This window comes from Lepisosteus oculatus, chromosome 14 (genome assembly GCF_040954835.1).
Source record: "Lepisosteus oculatus isolate fLepOcu1 chromosome 14, fLepOcu1.hap2, whole genome shotgun sequence".
NCBI lineage: Eukaryota > Metazoa > Chordata > Actinopteri > Semionotiformes > Lepisosteidae > Lepisosteus > Lepisosteus oculatus.
This window is the reverse complement of record NC_090709.1, coordinates 37,697,589-37,719,361: the sequence shown is the minus strand read 5'-3', so window position 1 is coordinate 37,719,361 and position 21,773 is coordinate 37,697,589. Positions and strand designations below refer to the sequence as shown.

The 21,773-nt window shown below is 52.9% G+C and overlaps 1 protein-coding gene across 2 annotated transcripts; it reads right to left on the bottom strand.

The window, feature by feature from the left end:
• Window positions 1-10,879: 10,879 nt before the first annotated feature.
• Window positions 10,880-18,925, bottom strand: LOC102693533 (CD276 antigen-like). 2 transcript variants are annotated; one of them, XM_069198293.1, is made up of 7 exons: window positions 18,819-18,925; window positions 17,156-17,227; window positions 16,790-16,834; window positions 13,845-14,177; window positions 13,691-13,735; window positions 13,297-13,347; window positions 10,880-12,884 (listed from the first exon to the last, which is right to left on the bottom strand). In XM_069198293.1, exons 2-7 carry the CDS (start codon window positions 17,166-17,168, stop codon window positions 12,607-12,609), a joined length of 765 nt encoding a protein of 254 aa, XP_069054394.1. In that variant the 5' UTR covers window positions 17,169-17,227; window positions 18,819-18,925; the 3' UTR covers window positions 10,880-12,606. The 2 variants fall into 2 exon arrangements, with proteins under 2 accessions (XP_069054394.1, XP_015195213.2); XM_015339727.2 differs by lacking the exon at window positions 18,819-18,925 and adding an exon at window positions 18,668-18,812.
• Between the last annotated feature and the right edge of the window lie 2,848 nt (window positions 18,926-21,773).

The following is a 21,773-nucleotide window of genomic DNA, read 5'->3' as shown; positions in this document are numbered from 1 at the left end:
AGAAAGAGTTTCCAGCAGGAGGAAGTGAGACACCATGAGCAGCTGACTCACCAGACCAGCACCCAGAGCACTTATTACCACACTGCCCTGTGTTTTTACCCTGATCTCACTGGGCTCTACTGTGTTTTTACCCTGATCTCACTGGGCTGTACTGCACTGTCCTGTGTTTTTACCCCTATCTCACTGGGCTGTACTGCACTGTCCTGTGTTTTTACCCCTATCTCACTGGGCTCTACTGCACTGTCCCATGGTTTTACCCTGATCTCACTGGGCTCTACTGCGCTGTCCTGTGTTGTTACACTGATCTCACTGGGCTGTACTGCGCCGTACCGTGTTGTTACCCTGATCTCACTGGGCTCTACTGCACAGTACTGTGTTTTTACCCTGATCTCACTGCGCTGTCCTGGTCCGACTGCCAGATGACGCGTTTATCCCCTATTTAGGAAATAAAGGGGCGACTTGTTTTCGATCTCGGGGTATTTTCACGCAGCTCGTTACTGACTCATGTCCGAATTCACTCAGTCCTCACGCTGCTGTATATATATATAGCGCCTTTCTTCGGCGGGGGGGTGACCTCGCCCCGGCCCCCCCACAACGTCGTCGGAGAACCGGGCCGGTGTGGGCCGCTGAAACAGCTCTGCCTACAGGAAGCGCCGGAGCAGCAGCTGGACCCGACCGCTGTCTGTCCGACAGCTTCTCTTATCTCCCAGGGCTGTGCTGAAGTCCCACAGCCACCCTGAGCCAACCTGAGCCACCCTGAGCCCCTCTCTCTCTCTGTTGATTAAATAATCACTCGGGATCTGTCTTTACTCACCCAAGGGGGCAGCTCGGAGCTCAGCTGTCCTGTAGAGAAAGAGAAAGAGAAAGAGAAAGAGTTTCCAGCAGGAGGAAGTGAGACACCATGAGCAGCTGACTCATCACACCAGCACCCAGAGCACTTATTACCACACTGTCCTGTGTTTTTACCCTGATCTCACTGGGCTCTACTGTGTTTTTACCCTGATCTCACTGGGCTGTACTGCACTGTCCTGTGTTTTTACCCTGCTCTCACTGCGCTGTCCTGTGTTTTTACCCTGATCTCACTGGGCTGGACTGCGCTGTCCTGTGTTTTTACCCCTATCTCACTGGGCTGTACTGCGCTGTCCTGTGTTTTTACCCCATCTCACTGGGCTGTACTGCACTGTCCCATGGTTTTACCCTGATCTCACTGGGCTCTACTGCGCTGTCCTGTGTTGTTACACTGATCTCACTGGGCTGTACTGCGCCGTACCGTGTTGTTACCCTGATCTCACTGGGCTCTACTGCACAGTACTGTGTTTTTACCCTGATCTCACTGCGCTGTCCTGGTCCGACTGCCAGATGACGCGTTTATCCCCTATTTAGGAAATAAAGGGGTGACTTGTTTTCGATCTCGGGGTATTTTCACGCAGCTCGTTACTGACTCATGTCCGAATTCACTCAGTCCTCACGCTGCTGTATATATATATAGCGCCTTTCTTCGGCGGGGGGGTGACCTCGCCCCGGCCCCCCCACAACGTCGTCGGAGAACCGGGCCGGTGTGGGCCGCTGAAACAGCTCTGCCTACAGGAAGCGCCGGAGCAGCAGCTGGACCCGACCGCTGTCTGTCCGACAGGTTCTCTTATCTCCCAGGGCTGTGCTGAAGTCCCACAGCCACCCTGAGCCAACCTGAGCCACCCTGAGCCCCTCTCTCTCTCTGTTGATTAAATAATCACTCGGGATCTGTCTTTACTCACCCAAGGGGGCAGCTCGGAGCTCAGCTGTCCTGTAGAGAAAGAGAAAGAGAAAGAGTTTCCAGCAGGAGGAAGTGAGACACCATGAGCAGCTGACTCATCACACCAGCACCCAGAGCACTTATTACCACACTGTCCTGTGTTTTTACCCCTATCTCACTGGGCTCTACTGTGTTTTTACCCTGATCTCACTGGGCTGTACTGCGCTGTCCTGTGTTTTTACCCCTATCTCACTGGGCTGTACTGCGCTGTCCTGTGTTTTTACCCCTATCTCACTGGGCTGTACTGCACTGTCCCATGGTTTTACCCTGATCTCACTGGGCTCTACTGCGCTGTCCTGTGTTGTTACACTGATCTCACTGGGCTGTACTGCGCCGTACCGTGTTGTTACCCTGATCTCACTGGGCTCTACTGCACAGTACTGTGTTTTTACCCTGATCTCACTGCGCTGTCCTGGTCCGACTGCCAGATGACGCGTTTATCCCCTATTTAGGAAATAAAGGGGCGACTTGTTTTCGATCTCGGGGTATTTTCACGCAGCTCGTTACTGACTCATGTCCGAATTCACTCAGTCCTCACGCTGCTGTATATATATATAGCGCCTTTCTTCGGCGGGGGGGTGACCTCGCCCCGGCCCCCCCACAACGTCGTCGGAGAACCGGGCCGGTGTGGGCCGCTGAAACAGCTCTGCCTACAGGAAGCGCCGGAGCAGCAGCTGGACCCGACCGCTGTCTGTCCGACAGGTTCTCTTATCTCCCAGGGCTGTGCTGAAGTCCCACAGCCACCCTGAGCCACCCTGAGCCCCTCTCTCTCTCTGTTGATTAAATAATCACTCGGGATCTGTCTTTACTCACCCAAGGGGGCAGCTCGGAGCTCAGCTGTCCTGGAGAGAAAGAGAAAGAGAAAGAGTTTCCAGCAGGAGGAAGTGAGACACCATGAGCAGCTGACTCACCAGACCAGCAAACAGAGCACTTATTACCACACTGTCCTGTGTTTTTACCCTGATCTCACTGGGCTCTACTGTGTTTTTACCCTGATCTCACTGGGCTGTACTGCACTGTCCTGTGTTTTTACCCTGCTCTCACTGCGCTGTCCTGTGTTTTTACCCTGATCTCACTGGGCTGGACTGCGCTGTCCTGTGTTTTTACCCTGATCTCACTGGGCTGTACTGCACTGTCCTGTGTTTTTACCCTGCTCTCACTGGGCTGTACTGTGGTTTTACCCTGATCTCACTGGGCTGTACTGCACTGTCCTGTGTTTTTACCCCTATCTCACTGGGCTGTACTGCGCTGTCCTGTGTTTTTACCCTGATCTCACTGGGCTGTACTGCACTGTCCTGTGTTTTTACCCTGCTCTCACTGGGCTGTACTGTGGTTTTACCCTGATCTCACTGGGCTGGACTGCGCTGTCCTGTGTTTTTACCCCTATCTCACTGGGCTGTACTGCACTGTCCCATGGTTTTACCCTGATCTCACTGGGCTCTACTGCGCTGTCCTGTGTTGTTACACTGATCTCACTGGGCTGTACTGCGCCGTACCGTGTTGTTACCCTGATCTCACTGGGCTCTACTGCACAGTACTGTGTTTTTACCCTGATCTCACTGCGCTGTCCTGGTCCGACTGCCAGATGACGCGTTTATCCCCTATTTAGGAAATAAAGGGGCGACTTGTTTTCGATCTCGGGGTATTTTCACGCAGCTCGTTACTGACTCATGTCCGAATTCACTCAGTCCTCACGCTGCTGTATATATATATAGCGCCTTTCTTCGGCGGGGGGGTGACCTCGCCCCGGCCCCCCCCCAACGTCGTCGGAGAACCGGGCCGGTTTGGGCTGCTGAAACAGCTCTGCCTACAGGAAGCGCCGGAGCGGCAGCTGGACCCGACCGCTGTCTGTCCGACAGGTTCTCTTATCTCCCAGGGCTGTGCTGAAGTCCCACAGCCACCCTGAGCCACCCTGAGCCCCTCTCTCTCTCTGTTGATTAAATAATCACTCGGGATCTGTCTTTACTCACCCAAGGGGGCAGCTCGGAGCTCAGCTGTCCTGGAGAGAAAGAGAAAGAGAAAGAGTTTCCAGCAGGAGGAAGTGAGACACCATGAGCAGCTGACTCACCAGACCAGCACCCAGAGCACTTATTACCACACTGCCCTGTGTTTTTACCCTGATCTCACTGGGCTCTACTGTGTTTTTACCCTGATCTCACTGGGCTGTACTGCACTGTCCTGTGTTTTTACCCTGCTCTCACTGCGCTGTCCTGTGTTTTTACCCTGATCTCACTGGGCTGGACTGCGCTGTCCTGTGTTTTTACCCCTATCTCACTGGGCTGTACTGCACTGTCCCATGGTTTTACCCTGATCTCACTGGGCTCTACTGCGCTGTCCTGTGTTGTTACACTGATCTCACTGGGCTGTACTGCGCCGTACCGTGTTGTTACCCTGATCTCACTGGGCTCTACTGCACAGTACTGTGTTTTTACCCTGATCTCACTGCGCTGTCCTGGTCCGACTGCCAGATGACGCGTTTATCCCCTATTTAGGAAATAAAGGGGTGACTTGTTTTCGATCTCGGGGTATTTTCACGCAGCTCGTTACTGACTCATGTCCGAATTCACTCAGTCCTCACGCTGCTGTATATATATATAGCGCCTTTCTTCGGCGGGGGGGTGACCTCGCCCCGGCCCCCCCACAACGTCGTCGGAGAACCGGGCCGGTGTGGGCCGCTGAAACAGCTCTGCCTACAGGAAGCGCCGGAGCGGCAGCTGGACCCGACCGCTGTCTGTCCGACAGGTTCTCTTATCTCCCAGGGCTGTGCTGAAGTCCCACAGCCACCCTGAGCCACCCTGAGCCCCTCTCTCTCTCTGTTGATTAAATAATCACTCGGGATCTGTCTTTACTCACCCAAGGGGGCAGCTCGGAGCTCAGCTGTCCTGGAGAGAAAGAGAAAGAGAAAGAGTTTCCAGCAGGAGGAAGTGAGACACCATGAGCAGCTGACTCACCAGACCAGCAAACAGAGCACTTATTACCACACTGTCCTGTGTTTTTACCCTGATCTCACTGGGCTCTACTGTGTTTTTACCCTGATCTCACTGGGCTGTACTGCACTGTCCTGTGTTTTTACCCTGCTCTCACTGCGCTGTCCTGTGTTTTTACCCTGATCTCACTGGGCTGGACTGCGCTGTCCTGTGTTTTTACCCTGATCTCACTGGGCTGTACTGCACTGTCCTGTGTTTTTACCCTGCTCTCACTGGGCTGTACTGTGGTTTTACCCTGATCTCACTGGGCTGTACTGCACTGTCCTGTGTTTTTACCCCTATCTCACTGGGCTGTACTGCGCTGTCCTGTGTTTTTACCCTGATCTCACTGGGCTGTACTGCACTGTCCTGTGTTTTTACCCTGCTCTCACTGGGCTGTACTGTGGTTTTACCCTGATCTCACTGGGCTGTACTGCACTGTCCTGTGTTTTTACCCTGATCTCACTGGGCTGTACTGCGCTGTCCTCTGGTTTTACCCTGATCTCACTGGGCTGTACTGCGCTGTCCTGTGTTTTTACCCTGATCTCACTGGGCTCTACTGTGTTTTTACCCTGATCTCACTGGGCTGTACTGCACTGTCCTGTGTTTTTACCCTGATCTCACTGGGCTCTACTGTGTTTTTACCCTGATCTCACTGGGCTGTACTGCACTGTCCTGTGTTTTTACCCTGATCTCACTGGGCTGTACTGCACTGTCCTGTGTTTTTACCCTGATCTCACTGGGATGTCCTGTGTTTTTACCCTGATCTCACTGGGCTGTACTGCGCTGTCCTGTGTTTTAACCCCTATCTCACTGGGCTGTACTGCGCTGTCCTGTGTTTTTACCCTGCTCTCACTGTGCTGTCCTGTGTTTTTACCCTGATCTCACTGGGCTGTACTGCGCTGTACTGTGTTTTTACCCTGATCTCACTGGGCTCTACTGCACTGTCCTGTGTTTTTGCCCTGATCTCACTGGGCTGGACTGCGCTGTCCTGTTTTTACCCTGATCTCACTGCGCTCTACTGCGCTGTCCTGTGTTTTTACCCTGATCTCACTGCGCTCTACTGCGCTGTCCTGTGTTTTTACCCTGATCTCACTGGGCTGTACTGCGCTGTCCTGTGTTTTTACCCTGATCTCACTGGGATGTCCTGTGTTTTTACCCTGATCTCACTGGGCTCTACTGTGTTTTTACCCTGATCTCACTGCGCTCTACTGTGCTGTCCTGTGTTTTTACCCTGATCTCACTGGGATGTCCTGTGTTTTTACCCTGATCTCACTGGGCTGTACTGCGCTGTCCTGTGTTTTTACTTAAATATGACTTCTCCTGAATTTGCCGCCTGTGAGTTAAAGGCCAGGTCCCAGAATTCCCCAGTTCAGACAGCGGCAGATTCTCCAAGACGAGGCCCATAACGAGGAACAGCCTGCCCTCTTCTGGACAAGATGCGCTGCTACGATCGAAATGGTCCCTTCAGGTCGAGTTGACGTTTATGTGTCACTCCAGCCACGTACAGGCACACAGTGGAAAGACACATCCTTCCTCCTGGTCCACCGACGTCGCTGACAGGATACACACAGTGCAAATCAGAAGGTAAATACATACAAGCTACACAACACACTGGGGGGGTTTAAACCCCGTTTCTGGAACTGGGGTGCGCGCCGGTAGAGCCTGACAGCCTGAGGGACGAAGCTTCATTTCATATTGCGCCTTTCAGAGCGCCTTCTCAAAACGCTTTCCAGAGTGACTTCACAACAACAGGCAGAGCCAGTTCAACACTGCAGAGGAAGGGCTGGAGTCGGGATGGGCAGGAGACTCTCTCCGACAGTTCCAGCAGGAGGAGAAGGCCCTGTCACCCCCAGAGTGTCGACAGACAGGAGCCCAGAGTCAGAGGAAGGGCCGGAGTCGGGATGGGCAGGAGACTCTCTCCGACAGTTCCAGCAGGAGGAGAAGGCCCTGTCACCCCCAGAGTGTCGACAGACAGGAGCCCAGAGTCAGAGGAAGGGCTGGAGTCGGGATGGGCAGGAGACTCTCTCCGACAGTTCCAGCAGGAGGAGAAGGCCCTGTCACCCCCAGAGTGTCGACAGACAGGAGCCCAGAGTCAGAGGAAGGGCTGGAGTCGGGATGGGCAGGAGACTCTCTCCGACAGTTCCAGCAGGAGGAGAAGGCCCTGTCACCCCCAGAGTGTCGACAGACAGGAGCCCAGAGTCAGAGGAAGGGCCGGAGTCTGGATGGGCAGGAGACTCTCTCCGACAGTTCCAGCAGGAGGAGAAGGCCCTGTCACCCCCAGAGTGTCGACAGACAGGAGCCCAGAGTCAGAGGAAGGGCTGGAGTCTGGATGGGCAGGAGACTCTCTCCGACAGTTCCAGCAGGAGGAGAAGGCCCTGTCACCCCCAGAGTGTCGACAGACAGGAGCCCAGAGTCAGAGGAAGGGCTGGAGTCGGGATGGGCAGGAGACTCTCTCCGACAGTTCCAGCAGGAGGAGAAGGCCCTGTCACCCCCAGAGTGTCGACAGACAGGAGCCCAGAGTCAGAGGAAGGGCTGGAGTCGGGATGGGCAGGAGACTCTCTCCGACAGTTCCAGCAGGAGGAGAAGGCCCTGTCACCCCCAGAGTGTCGACAGACAGGAGCCCAGAGTCAGAGGAAGGGCTGGAGTCGGGATGGGCAGGAGACTCTCTCCGACAGTTCCAGCAGGAGGAGAAGGCCCTGTCACCTCCAGAGTGTCGACAGACAGGAGCCCAGAGTCAGAGGAAGGGCTGGAGTCGGGATGGGCAGGAGACTCTCTCCGACAGTTCCAGCAGGAGGAGAAGGCCCTGTCACCCCCAGAGTGTCGACAGACAGGAGCCCAGAGTCAGAGGAAGGGCTGGAGTCAGGATGGGCAGGAGACTCTCTCCGACAGTTCCAGCAGGAGGAGAAGGCCCTGTCACCCCCAGAGTGTCGACAGACAGGAGCCCAGAGTCAGAGGAAGGGCTGGAGTCGGGATGGGCAGGAGACTCTCTCCGACAGTTCCAGCAGGAGGAGAAGGCCCTGTCACCCCCAGAGTGTCGACAGACAGGAGCCCAGAGTCAGAGGAAGGGCTGGAGTCGGGATGGGCAGGAGACTCTCTCCGACAGTTCCAGCAGGAGGAGAAGGCCCTGTCACCCCCAGAGTGTCGACAGACAGGAGCCCAGAGTCAGAGGAAGGGCTGGAGTCGGGATGGGCAGGAGACTCTCTCCGACAGTTCCAGCAGGAGGAGAAGGCCCTGTCACCCCCAGAGTGTCGACAGACAGGAGCCCAGAGTCAGAGGAAGGGCTGGAGTCGGGATGGGCAGGAGACTCTCTCCGACAGTTCCAGCAGGAGGAGAAGGCCCTGTCACCCCCAGAGTGTCGACAGACAGGAGCCCAGAGTCAGAGGAAGGGCCGGAGTCGGGATGGGCAGCAGACTCTCTCCGACAGTTCCAGCAGGAGGAGAAGGCCCTGTCACCCCCAGAGTGTCGACAGACAGGAGCCCAGAGTCAGAGGAAGGGCTGGAGTCGGGATGGGCAGGAGACTCTCTCCGACAGTTCCAGCAGGAGGAGAAGGCCCTGTCACCCCCAGAGTGTCGACAGACAGGAGCCCAGAGTCAGAGGAAGGGCTGGAGTCGGGATGGGCAGGAGACTCTCTCCGACAGTTCCAGCAGGAGGAGAAGGCCCTGTCACCCCCAGAGTGTCGACAGACAGGAGCCCAGAGTCAGAGGAAGGGCCGGAGTCGGGATGGGCAGCAGACTCTCTCCGACAGTTCCAGCAGGAGGAGAAGGCCCTGTCACCCCCAGAGTGTCCACAGACAGGAGCCCAGAGTCAGAGGAAGGGAGGCTGGGAGGGGGGGAGCAGGGGGACAGTGACTCAGACGGGGCTGGAGGGGGCTGAGCCACGCAGAGCAGGAGGATTCTGACACCTAACTGGCAGCCAGGGCAGGGACTCCAGGACAGGAGTGATGTGGTCTCCTGCACTCGAGCTGGTGTGGATTCTGGACGGACTGGAGTTTGCTCAGGGTGGGTTTGGAAACCCCAGCCAGGAGGGTGTCAGGGGGTGGACCAGCTTTTCAGCCACAGGATGTGGACGGGCGACGCTCCTGAGCTGGAAGAGTGAGGGTCTGCCAGCGTGTTGCTCGTGAGGGTCGGAAGTCGGGGCTGGATCGAAGATCACCCCCCAGGTCTTCGCTCCTGACTGGAGCTCAAATACTGTTCCACCCACAGAAAGCAGCTAGCAATGCAGAGGCATGCAGAGAGAAACCCGCAGAGCTAGACAAGCAGGAATGAGGTGTTGTAGAGAGAATGTTGTCCATCTTGGAACTCATGTTTATTTGTGGAAAAGTACAGCCCAGTGATATCTCAGGGTAAAAACACAGGACAGTGCAGTACAGCCCAGTGAGTTCAGGGTAAAAACACAGGACAGTGCAGTAGAGCCCAGTGAGATCGGGGTAAAAACACAGGACAGCGCAGTACAGCCCAGTGAGATCGGGGTAAAAACACAGGACAGCCCAGTGAGATCAGGGTAAAAACACAGGACAGTGCAGTACAGCCCAGTGAGATCAGGGTAAAAACACAGTAGAGCCCAGTGAGATCAGGGTAAAAACACAGGACAGCGCAGTACAGCCCAGTGAGATCAGGGTAAAAACACAGGACAGCGCAGTACAGCCCAGTGAGATCGGGGTAAAAACACAGGACAGCGCAGTACAGCCCAGTGAGACTGGGGTAAAAACACAGGACAGTGCAGTACAGCCCAGTGAGATCTCAGGGTAAAAACACAGGACAGCGCAGTACAGCCCAGTGAGATCTCAGGGTAAAAACACAGGACAGCGCAGTACAGCCCAGTGAGATCAGGGTAAAAACACAGGACAGCGCAGTACAGCCCAGTGAGATCTCAGGGTAAAAACACAGGACAGCGCAGTACAGCCCAGTGAGATCTCAGGGTAAAAACACAGGACAGCGCAGTACAGCCCAGTGAGATCTCAGGGTAAAAACACAGGACAGTGCAGTACAGCCCAGTGAGATCTCAGGGTAAAAACACTGGACAGTGCAGTACAGCCCAGTGAGATCTCAGGGTAAAAACACAGGACAGCGCAGTACAGCCCAGTGAGATCGGGGTAAAAACACAGGACAGCCCAGTGAGATCAGGGTAAAAACACAGGACAGTGCAGTACAGCCCAGTGATATCTCAGGGTAAAAACACAGGACAGCGCAGTACAGCCCAGTGAGATCGGGGTAAAAACACAGGACAGCGCAGTACAGCCCAGTGAGACTGGGGTAAAAACACAGGACAGTGCAGTACAGCCCAGTGAGATCTCAGGGTAAAAACACAGGACAGCGCAGTACAGCCCAGTGAGATCAGGGTAAAAACACAGGACAGCGCAGTACAGCCCAGTGAGACTGGGGTAAAAACACAGGACAGTGCAGTACAGCCCAGTGAGATCTCAGGGTAAAAACACGGGACAGCGCAGTACAGCCCAGTGAGATCTCAGGGTAAAAACACAGGACAGCGCAGTACAGCCCAGTGAGATCTCAGGGTAAAAACACAGGACAGCGCAGTACAGCCCAGTGAGATCGGGGTAAAAACACAGTGTAAAAGGTGTTGGCATGACTCCTCTCCAGTCAAGGTCTCTGAAAGTGTTGCTCTTGATGGGGTGGGGCAGTTCTCAGAGAAACAGAGACTTCAAGCCCAGTTCAGTTCAGGCGGATCAGCAGAGTGACGATCACCGCGCGGAATAAAGACAACGACAAGGGCAACATCTGGGTGGAGTCTGCATGTTCTGTATAGCGTCTGTGCAGGTGTTTGAGTGTGCCTCTCTTTCCGAAAGGTTACTCCTACTCGTCTATCAGGGTTCCAAATTCAAAAACCAGCGGGGCCTATCATTATCACCAATTATCATTAATTATCATTCTTATTAATTACTACAGAAAAGCACCACTGCGACGATTCGGGAGGAAAGAGTCCAACCCTGCATGCTAATGATCAGCAGGAAGATCAATCCCATCAACACTCCTGCTTGCCCAGACATGCCCAGACCGAATCGATCGATCACCGAGAGCCTGCAGCTTGACCTCCGACCCGCGGAGCTCGCACGCTTGGGGGCTCGAGGGCTCGGGCTGAAATAACGCACACAGAGGGCCACTTCGCAAGGAAGATCCTTTAATTGCACACTGCCTGGGAGAGGAAAGGCGGTTTAAGTCGGCACACAGGATAACGTCCATCCCAGCAATTCCCTGAGGGGAAAAACCTCCCAGAACAATATAAAACTAAAGTACACGGGGTTCGGGGTTCGGGGTTCAGAGTTCAGAGTTCAGAGTTCAGAGTTCAGAGTTCAGTTTCTTGTCATTTGCACAAGTGCAGTGAAATGCTTATTTGGTTACATACCGTATATACATACACAAGTGTAATAATGGGATTATTCAACATAAAATCAGACGCCTTAGAAAACAAAGCACTTTTATACCCGAATCCTATTCCACCCCAGCAGATATCGAAGGACAAACCTCACTGTTTTGATTGCAGTAGAAAGGGGTTTGTGACAGAAACAGGAGCAGCCCCTGGTGCACGAACTCGTGTTTTGGCGCAGTGGGCACAAGTGCCGTGAAATGCTTTTTTGTGGAGCGCTGCTATACAAAGAGATTCCCGCAAGCACCCAAAACATACCACCCGAGAACAGCAGCAGCAGAGTGCGCAACAGCAGGCACCCCTCGGCGTGGGCCAGCGGGCGAGCGACCGGTTCACTGGGAAATCCCCAACGGCTTTCCTTTCTCCTCGGCAATATCCTGTGCTAGTTCAGGTGGGGAGCTGCGTCAGCATGCGTAGGCTGTAAAGGAACAAGTAATAGGTTTATTCCACGCTGAAAAAAGAAAACGACGTTCCGGCCGTGGAGCCTTCTTCAGGTGTGAGGTGTGAAGAAGGTTCGACAGCCGAAACGTTGTGTTCTCTTTCTTCTTTTTTTCAGCCTGGAGTAAACCCATCTCTTGTGACATTAGAGGTCATGCGAGCCGGCTCACCGGCGCGGTGACGTCACCGCCCTTCCCTGTGGAGAGCAGGAATAAACCTATTACTTGTTCCTTAATATCCTGTGCTTGCAGGACAGCGCTGGGTCCGACAGCCCCGGAGTCAAGTGGCCAATATCGACAATAAAAAGGCTGAAGTGGCGCTCAGCGCGAGTGTATCGCGGTGCGCACTGCCCCCCAAACGCTCCCCCGTCTTCCACTCGTTCTCCCGCTACATCGCCTTTGCCGCCCTCCCTCCTCCTCCATCCGGGCTTGGGACCGGCGGGACGCGGCCCGGCGGAGTTAAACAGCACCCGGGCAGCCAGGCTGCGGCCCGCACTCTGACCCCTCCTCCTCCTCCTCCTCCTCGGTCAGGGGGCCGCCGTCCCAGCATGCCCTGGGGCAGGCAGCAGGGCTCCGATGGCGAGTTATGAGTGTCCACTCCGGAGCAGAGGACAGGGGACAGCAGGGAGCTGACCGTCACACAGAGTGACCAGTCTAGAGGAGCTGGACAGCTGAGAGTCTGGAGCTGGACAGGGGACAGCAGGGAGCTGACCGTCACACAGAGTGACCAGTCTAGAGGAGCTGGACAGCTGAGAGTCTGGAGCTGGACAGAGGACAGCACGGAGCTGTCCACCACACAGAGTGACCAGTCTAGAGGAGCTGGACAGCTGAGAGTCTGGAGCTGGACAGAGGACAGCAGAGAGCTGACCGTCACACAGAGTGACCAGTCTAGAGGAGCTGGACAGCTGAGAGTCTGGAGCTGGACAGGGGACAGCAGGGAGCTGACCGTCACACAGAGTGACCAGTCTAGAGGAGCTGGACAGCTGAGAGTCTGGAGCTGGACAGGGGACAGAGTCTCAGCACACAGTCACAGGAGGGGGTCTTTGGTAGCAGTGAGGTGTCCACTGGAGAGCTCTGCAGGCCCAGACGAAGGGCCGTGTCCGTTGGAGAGCAGATTCTTTTTAATGGCAGAGAAATCTTCATCTGATACAACTGTCACGGCTGTAAGTCCTCTCTGCTGTTTCAGTTCCTTCAGCTTTGTGATCATCTTCTTCCTCACCACGAACACAATAGCGAGCATCAGCGTAACTACTGCTGTAGCAGCAGCTGCAAGAATGATCAGGCGGTTTTCCCTGTTTGCCACACCTAGGGAGAAAAGGACAGAATTAGGGTTTGCTTTCTGGAAGATAAATAAGAAGCCCTCTGCTGTTTACAGGTCTTGTTCTGCTGTAGTGATGTCCTCAGAGAAAGACCACGGAGGTGCTCAAGATGTTATCAACTGACACACTGGTCCTGCCGCCTCTCCTGGTTTTCACTCCAACCCTGGAGAGCGAACGAACCACCTGCTTGGTTTGAATATTTAATGTTTTTTTTCTGCTCTGACACTGGCGATTCTGTGCGAGTGGAGCAGTCCCAGTGGACGGACGAGCTCCGTCACGTCCAGGAGCTGAACGCGGATCAGACCCAGCTCAGGGCTGGGACAAAGACCCGGAGGTGGGTGATCAGGGGTCCGGATTGAGGGCCGGTGAGTTGTGGGATACTCTTCTATCGACAGTACCTGTTTCCGCAGGGGGGGTGGTTGGATTGCTTGGAGTTGAGCTCTCTGCCCCTGAAACCGAACGACACAAAACATTACTGTGCTGTAATACACACGTGAGAACCTTTTTTTAAACTGTTTCAAATGAATCGGTTTGTGTCATTTTCCTCAATCCCAGATCCGCCAGATGTTCATGGACTGGAAGTAGAGAGCAGGAGCTCAGCTGAGCCCCTTCCTCCACACAGTGATTTCACACAACATGAGGACAGCAGGTTCGGGCAAGATGGCAGCTCTGGCCTGAACTACAGTTCCCAGAAGGCTGCTGCCCTTGGTCACCTGACTTGCCTCAGGAGGGCCATGAGACGGGTGATGCTTCAAAACACTGAGTATAAATGGAAAAAAAGCACAGATTTACCTGATCCAAGATTTGAAGTGGGGTCGCGATCCAAATGGCCTCTCTCTGAAACACAAAGACACAAGCTGAAAACCGGAATGAACCGTCTCTCCTGGCGCAGGAAGGGCAGACTGCTTCGCTGAGACGGGCCTGGACGAAGAAGAAAGCCCCTTACCTGCGACAGCCACCACGACGCTGCACGCGAACCGCAGAGTGTGGCTGTCCCGAGTCCAGTAGCAGCTGTAGACTCCTCTGTCCGCCACTCGTATCCCACTGATGTTGAGGGAGAGGTCCCCATCGGCGACTCTGTTCGCGCTTTCAAAGTTCACTCGGTTCTCGAACCCTGCGCCATATCGAGGCGTCCCCTTGATCAGGGTGAAGACCCTCTCCTCGGGGGTCTCCCAGATCACGCTGAGCTCCTCCCTGGAGACGCGCTGCTTTATCTCACAGGGCAGAGTGGCCCCCTGCCCCTCTGTTACCCTGACGAAGACGGGAGTCTCCGACTGGGCTGTGGAAGAGACACGAGAGAGCATTGTCTTACTCACAGCAACAACAACTGTGAGATCGTCTCATGACCCATGAGTGCAAACTCAAAGTGACCTGTCTGTGTGTGTCACTGTGTTTCTGTCGTGGAAGAGCTCGAAGACACCAAAGGGGCACCGGTGCCCATCTGGAGAGCCGACCAGCAGGGGGGAGCTTGTGTGGTTGTGTTTTGGATCTCTCTGCTCACACCCCCTGTGCAGAGCAGGACTGTAGTGAGCTGAATTGCCACCAGGGGATGCAAAACCTTTCCTCGCCTCAGGGAATGTTTTTTTAGGGACACACAATGCGCAACATTACACATCACATCTCTACAGAAAAGCTCATGTCGCCACATGTGCAAGAGCACACAGTTTGTTTGAGCATGACTGGCCCACACCTATGTATTAATTGCTTTAGGAAAATAAAGTGCACATTTCGAAAGGCACTAATGAATATTTGTATCTATTTGAATACACTGTGCGTCAGAGGGAAGTCTGGCTTTTTAGACTGGGAAGAAAAGCCAGACTAATCGTGGTTGTTTAGAAACTGTCAGCTGCTTCACACATAACTCTCTGGCCAGGACAGGTGACGTTTCATGTTCCTGTTGCTGTTACTTATTAGGTCTAGAATGTGCTGTCTACATTGTGTGGGGTTGTGTGGTGTACTGTGTGTCCTGAGAGATCAGAGGGAATTGGAATCCCAGTGAGATCAGGGTAACAACACAGGGCAGCGCAGTGAGATCAGGGTAAAAACACAGGGCAGCGCAGTAGAGTCCAGTGAGATCAGGGTAAAAACACAGGACAGTGCAGTAGAGCCCAGTGAGATCAAGGTAAAAACACAGGGCAGAGCAGTGAGATCAGGGTAAAAACACAGGACAGTGCAGTAGAGCCCAGTGAGATCAAGGTAAAAACACAGGGCAGCGCAGTGAGATCAGGGTAAAAACACAGTACAGCCCAGTGAGATCAAGGTAAAAACACAGGGCAGCGCAGTGAGATCAGGGTAAAAACACAGTACAGCCCAGTGAGATCAGGGTAAAAACACAGTATGGCACAGTAATACGGAGCTCTGCTGTACTGAGTGTGTCCTGAGAGAGGAGTGTGAGTCAGAAGCTCAATGCACACGTATATATGGCAATACACTCCTCCTCTCCTAACGCACGTGTCAGTGAGGATCAGTCTCACTAGAAATACGACGACTAACGATCTTCAAGGGCAGCTTGCAGACAAAACAGACACAGAGACACGTCACAGCAGAGGAACGGTTTATTCAGGTTTGCCGATGATCGCAGAAGCATGTCGTCGTGCAGAAGGGAACAGAGCCCCTTCTGTAACAGAAAACGATGAGGAGAAAACGACAAGACTTCAGTGGGGTCCTTCCTCTCCTCCACGGTTGTCTTCGTTCTCCTTCGAGCTCGATCACACGCAAAAAAAGCAGGCTGCAAGGCGGACCTGGACGCTATAAATTGGGCCAAGGTGATGATCGACCAGCCCAAAAGAATGACCAGCCAATGAGGATGAAGATGCCGCAAGCAGTGGCCAACTGTGGTTTCCAGGAAATCTGGGACTGACCCACACGGACAGGCTGAGGGAACTGGGTCTCTTCAGTCTGGAGGGAGTGTCCCACACTGACAGGCTGAGGGAACTGGGTCTCTTCAGTCTGAAGGGAGTGTCCCACACTGACAGGCTGAGGGAACTGGGTCTCTTCAGTCTGAAGGGAGTGTCCCACACGGACAGGCTGAGGGAACTGGGTCTCTTCAGTCTGAAGGGAGTGTCCCACACTGACAGGCTGAGGGAACTGGGTCTCTTCAGTCTGAAGGGAGTGTCCCACACGGACAGGCTGAGGGAACTGGGTCTCTTCAGTCTGAAGGGAGTGTCCCACACGGACAGGCTGAGGGAACTGGGTCTCTTCAGTCTGAAGGGAGTGTCCCACACGGACAGGCTGAGGGGACTGAGTCTCTTTAGTCTGAAGGGAGTGTCCCACATGGACAGGCTGAGGGAACTGAGTCTCTTCAGTCTTGAACAGAAAAGACTACCTGAGGACCTGACAAGTGTGCAAAATCCCAGCAACTTGAGAATGAGGAGTGAAAGATGAACCACAGCAGAAGACCATTTTCTCAATCTGATCCGAGGGACTTTCATGACTTTCTCAATGTTTCTAAGCATAAGCACGGTCCGTTCAGCGGACCATATCAAATGTAATCGAGTTTCACTCCGAATCGTCAAACACGTCCCGTTTCTCCTCCTGGACTAAACTCCTGCAGCGCTCTGCCAGCTGGATCGACTTTAGAGACTCCTGTGTGGTTCCGAAAAAAATTCTTCCTACGAAACGCCTGCTCCCCCAGTCTCTACCGGGATGGGCTTGGAAAATTCTCCTGCTGACCTCGCGGGCGCCAGCACGTCCCCGATCAAATCTACGCCCTCCGCTGCCGACTTCAAAGCCTGCCCTTCACTTTCCATTCTCAAACCAACAGATTTTGTCGGTTTGGTTTTTTAGGGTGCAGAAATGGGCTGCGAGGCGCTACATCTGGGTGCATTCTGAACCGAGTGGGTTGCCGGGGGGGCGAGGGGCTCAGAGGCGTTCGGGCGAGACTGTCCTTACCTTGCAAGGTGGGACACAGACAGAGCAGCAGCGCATACAGGCGACCTGTCAGGGAGAGAGAGAGAGAGAGAGGCCTGGCTAGTACTTGGATGGGAGACAAGCCTGGGAATACCAGGTGCTTTCTGCAGTTCCCCTCACGGGATCAATAAAGAATCTAGCTTTCGCAGAGCCCAGCTTGCTCTCCATGAGACACACAGACGGGGGCGAGAGAAGCTGGGGGTCAGAGCGCAGGGTCAGCCGTTTATACGGCACCCCTGGAGCAGCTGGGGTTCAGGACCTTGCTCAGGGGCCCAACGGAGGAGGATTTTCCAGCAAACCTGAGAAACTTTAAAGGCCGGCGGGCGGGCAGGCGTTGTGGAAACTCACCTCCAGGCGACATGGCGAAGAGAGCGGCCGACCAGCGTCTGTCCACCGGCAGCAGTTTTACCGGGGGGATTCCTGGCGGCGAAAAATCAACCGTTTGAGAAGAAAGCAGGGAAAGAACTCTCCGGCTTCTGGCAAAGCGACAATACAGCCGGTTTTTTCTCTTCGGTCTTGTAACTTGAAAAAGACGACTAGCCAAGGACGTGTGCGGTCTGGAGTGTGTGTGTGTGTAGTGACGCGTCTTTGTGAGAGTCACGGGGGAGAACGTGGCTCGTATCTCGTGGGTGTGGGTGTATTTGACGAACGCCACATACACTTAAGTTATTATTATTTTATTTACAAGACTCCGAAAGGAGGGTATTGCTGCTTTTCAGAGGTCTGTTCTTGAAGGGCTTTTAAATCGATCATACCGGCGTTGTTTTGTTTTGTTTTTTTGCCCAGCTTCTCGTCTCAAGTCCAAAAACGTTACTCTGGGTTTCAAAACAAGAAGCAGGTTTTGGCTGGGAGAACCTGCGGGGCTGGTTTAACTGCTGTTTATCGAGTTTCCTTATTCCTTCAACTGAACGTCTAACTCCCCCCCCCGAAGAGCAAAGCACGCATTTGAATTTCTCTTCCGGCTCACCTAACATGCAAAACATTCAAAGTCAAACCTGGCAACAATTGTAGTGCCATTGAAATCCCCTTCGGCGGAGGCAGATGGTACCGAACAAAGACTAGAAGCCGGGTGGTTCCGAACCAAAGGGCTCTTTGTCACCCGCAGAAAATCGGGGTGTTATGTCAATACCGGCGATATGCCCTTGGCGTTGTTCCGCGCTGGAGCAGCGTAGTCAACACGAAACGCGAACAAAGAGCCTTTATCTCGGTCTCTCGTATCAAGTCGCCCTTCTGAGCTCCAATTACACTGGGATGAATAAAGCAAACACAGAGAGCAGCTGGAAACGGGTCTGCTTGTCGACTGTGGCTGGCAACGATTTTTAACTCATTTTAACTCATTTTTGCGCTTTTAACTCATTTACACGAGCTGTGATCCTTGCCACCCCCACACGGACGTGAACATTATGGAAAGAGTTTGTAGTTGGAGCGGGGTTGGTTTCAAACAAGACACAGGAGAACCAAACCGTGCAAATGTCTGTTTATTTTAATTCATATGTCCCAGGCTGAAAACCTTCGGGACTGGCAAACGTGCATTAAAAAAAAAAGCTTAGCGTGAAAGAAACTGATAGTACGTCGCATTTCAATGCCATTGGAAACAACTCCGAATTATCGTTTGTAAATTGACTTAGTCGTCGTTTGAACATCGTGAAATAGACGTAAAAGTCTGTCTACGGATGATTTCGAGATGTCAACACAGGAAAGTCGTCGTTTGAACATTGTAAAATCACATCCAGTGTATTTCTAATATGTGCCCCCCGACGATGCGTTATTTTAGATGTTGTATGCCCTCTTGTCGTGTATTTGTTGAGGTTATTGTTCAAATACAAAGGAAATTTCTAAATAAAAAAACCCCAAACACACCCGACCCGAATCTCTGCGCTCGCCGTCTCAAATCGCGCATTTTCGGACCGCAAGCCTGCGCGCTGCGGCGGTTCAGGACGAACGGCTTCCGAGCTCGTTTCTCGGCGCTCGCAGGAGAGAAAGCGCCAGGCGACGGCTTCACAGGGCTTACCTGTAAATCATCAAGCGCTGCGAGACTGGGCTGGGGCTGGGGAAAACAGCACTTGTAGTCTGTGGGTGTGGACATCGCGTTTCGGTGGGAGGGAGAAGCTCAGAGAGAGAAAGACGCTTTGTCAACACTGATTGTACCCATCGGTCATGCTAATAAAGCACCTTGAATTGAATTTAATTGAAAGAGAGAGAGGTATTGTTCCCACACCTTCCAGAGTCACAACGGGTCCCAATCCTACTGGGAGAGGGAGGAGGGAACTCAGCTGAACTGGCAGCCCAGTATGTGATCTCCTGTCCCAGCCTGAGGAACAGTGAGTCTGTCTCTCAATAATAATAATACAGTGTGTGATCTCCTGTCCCAGCCTGAGGAACAGACAGTGAGCCTGTCTCTCAATAATAATAATACAGCGTGTGATCTCCTGTCCCAGCCTGAGGAACAGTGAGCCTGTCTCTCAATAATAATAATACAGTGTGTGATCTCCTGTCCCAGCCTGAGGAACAGACAGTGAGCCCGTCTCTCAATAATAATAATACAGTGTGTGATGTCCTGTCCCAGCCTGAGGAACAGGCAGTGAGCCTGTCTCTCAATAATAATAATACAGTGTGTGATCTCCTGTCCCAGCCTGAGGAACAGACAGTGAGCCTGTCTCTCAATAATAATAATACAGTGTGTGATCTCCTGTCCCAGCCTGAGGAACAGACAGTGAGTCTGTCTCTCAATAAAAATAATACAGTGTGTGATCTCCTGTCCCAGCCTGAGGAACAGTGAGCCTGTCTCTCAATAATAATAATACAGTGTGTGATCTCCTGTCCCAGCCTGAGGAACAGGCAGTGAGCCTGTCTCTCAATAATAATAATACAGCGTGTGATCTCCTGTCCCAGCCTGAGGAACAGACAGTGAGCCTGTCTCTCAATAATAATAATCCAGTGTGTGATCTCCTGTCCCAGCCTGAGGAACAGACAGTGAGCCTGTCTCTCAATAATAATAATACAGTGTGTGATCTCCTGTCCCAGCCTGAGGAACAGACAGTGAGCCTGTCTCTCAATAATAATAATACAGTGTGTGATCTCCTGTCCCAGCCTGAGGAACAGACAGTGAGCCCGTCTCTCAATAATAATAATACAGTGTGTGATGTCCTGTCCCAGCCTGAGGAACAGGCAGTGAGCCTGTCTCTCAATAATAATAATACAGTGTGTGATCTCCTGTCCCAGCCTGAGGAACAGACAGTGAGCCTGTCTCTCAATAATAATAATACAGTGTGTGATCTCCTGTCCCAGCCTGAGGAACAGTGAGCCTGTCTCTCAATAATAATAATACAGTGTGTGATCTCCTGTCCCAGCCTGAGGAACAGACAGTGAGTCTGTCTCTCAATAAAAATAATACAGTGTGTGATCTCCTGTCCCAGCCTGAGGAACAGTGAGCCTGTCTCTCAATAATAATAATACAGTGTGTGATCTCCTGTCCCAGCCTGAGGAACAGGCAGTGAGCCTGTCTCTCAATAATAATAATACAGCGTGTGATCTCCTGTCCCAGCCTGAGGAACAGACAGTGAGCCTGTCTCTCAATAATAATAATCCAGTGTGTGATCTCCTGTCCCAGCCTGAGGAACAGACAGTGAGCCTGTCTCTCAATAATAATAATACAGTGTGTGATCTCCTGTCCCAGCCTGAGGAACAGGCAGTGAGCCTGTCTCTCAATAATAATAATACAGTGTGTGATCTCCTGTCCCAGCCTGAGGAACAGTGAGCCTGTCTCTCAATAATAATAATCCAGTGTGTGATCTCCTGTCCCAGCCTGAGGAACAGTGAGTCTGTCTCCCAATAATAATAATACAGTGTGTGATCTCCTGTCCCAGCCTGAGGAACAGGCAGTGAGCCCGTCTCTCAATAATAATAATACAGTGTGTGATCTCCTGTCCCAGCCTGAGGAACAGACAGTGAGCCTGTCTCTCAATAATAATAATACAGTGTGTGATCTCCTGTCCCAGCCTGAGGAACAGACAGTGAGCCCGTCTCTCAATAATAATAATACAGTGTGTGATCTCCTGTCCAAGCCTGAGGAACAGACAGTGAGCCCGTCTCTCAATAATAATAATACAGTGTGTGATCTCCTGTCCCAGCCTGAGGAACAGTGAGCCTGTCTCTCAATAATAATAATCCAGTGTGTGATCTCCTGTCCCAGCCTGAGGAACAGGCAGTGAGCCCGTCTCTCAATAATAATAATACAGTGTGTGATCTCCTGTCCCAGCCTGAGGAACAGACAGTGAGCCTGTCTCTCAATAATAATAATACAGTGTGTGATCTCCTGTCCCAGCCTGAGGAACAGACAGTGAGCCCGTCTCTCAATAATAATAATACAGCGTGTGATCTCCTGTCCCAGCCTGAGGAACAGACAGTGAGCCTGTCTCTCAATAATAATAATCCAGTGTGTGATCTCCTGTCCCAGCCTGAGGAACAGACAGTGAGCCTGTCTCTCAATAATAATAATACAGTGTGTGATCTCCTGTCCCAGCCTGAGGAACAGGCAGTGAGCCTGTCTCTCAATAATAATAATACAGTGTGTGATCTCCTGTCCCAGCCTGAGGAACAGTGAGCCTGTCTCTCAATAATAATAATCCAGTGTGTGATCTCCTGTCCCAGCCTGAGGAACAGTGAGTCTGTCTCCCAATAATAATAATACAGTGTGTGATCTCCTGTCCCAGCCTGAGGAACAGGCAGTGAGCCTGTCTCTCAATAATAATAATACAGTGTGTGATCTCCTGTCCCAGCCTGAGGAACAGGCAGTGAGCCTGTCTCTCAATAATAATAATACAGTGTGTGATCTCCTGTCCCGTCACTATACTGGGGCATCAGGACCCACACAGAGCGCAGGGTGAGAGCGCCCCCTGCCCCCTGCAGCAGCCTCAGTGTTTTCCCAGGAGTCTCCCCTCCAGGTACTGGCCAGGCTCACACTGCT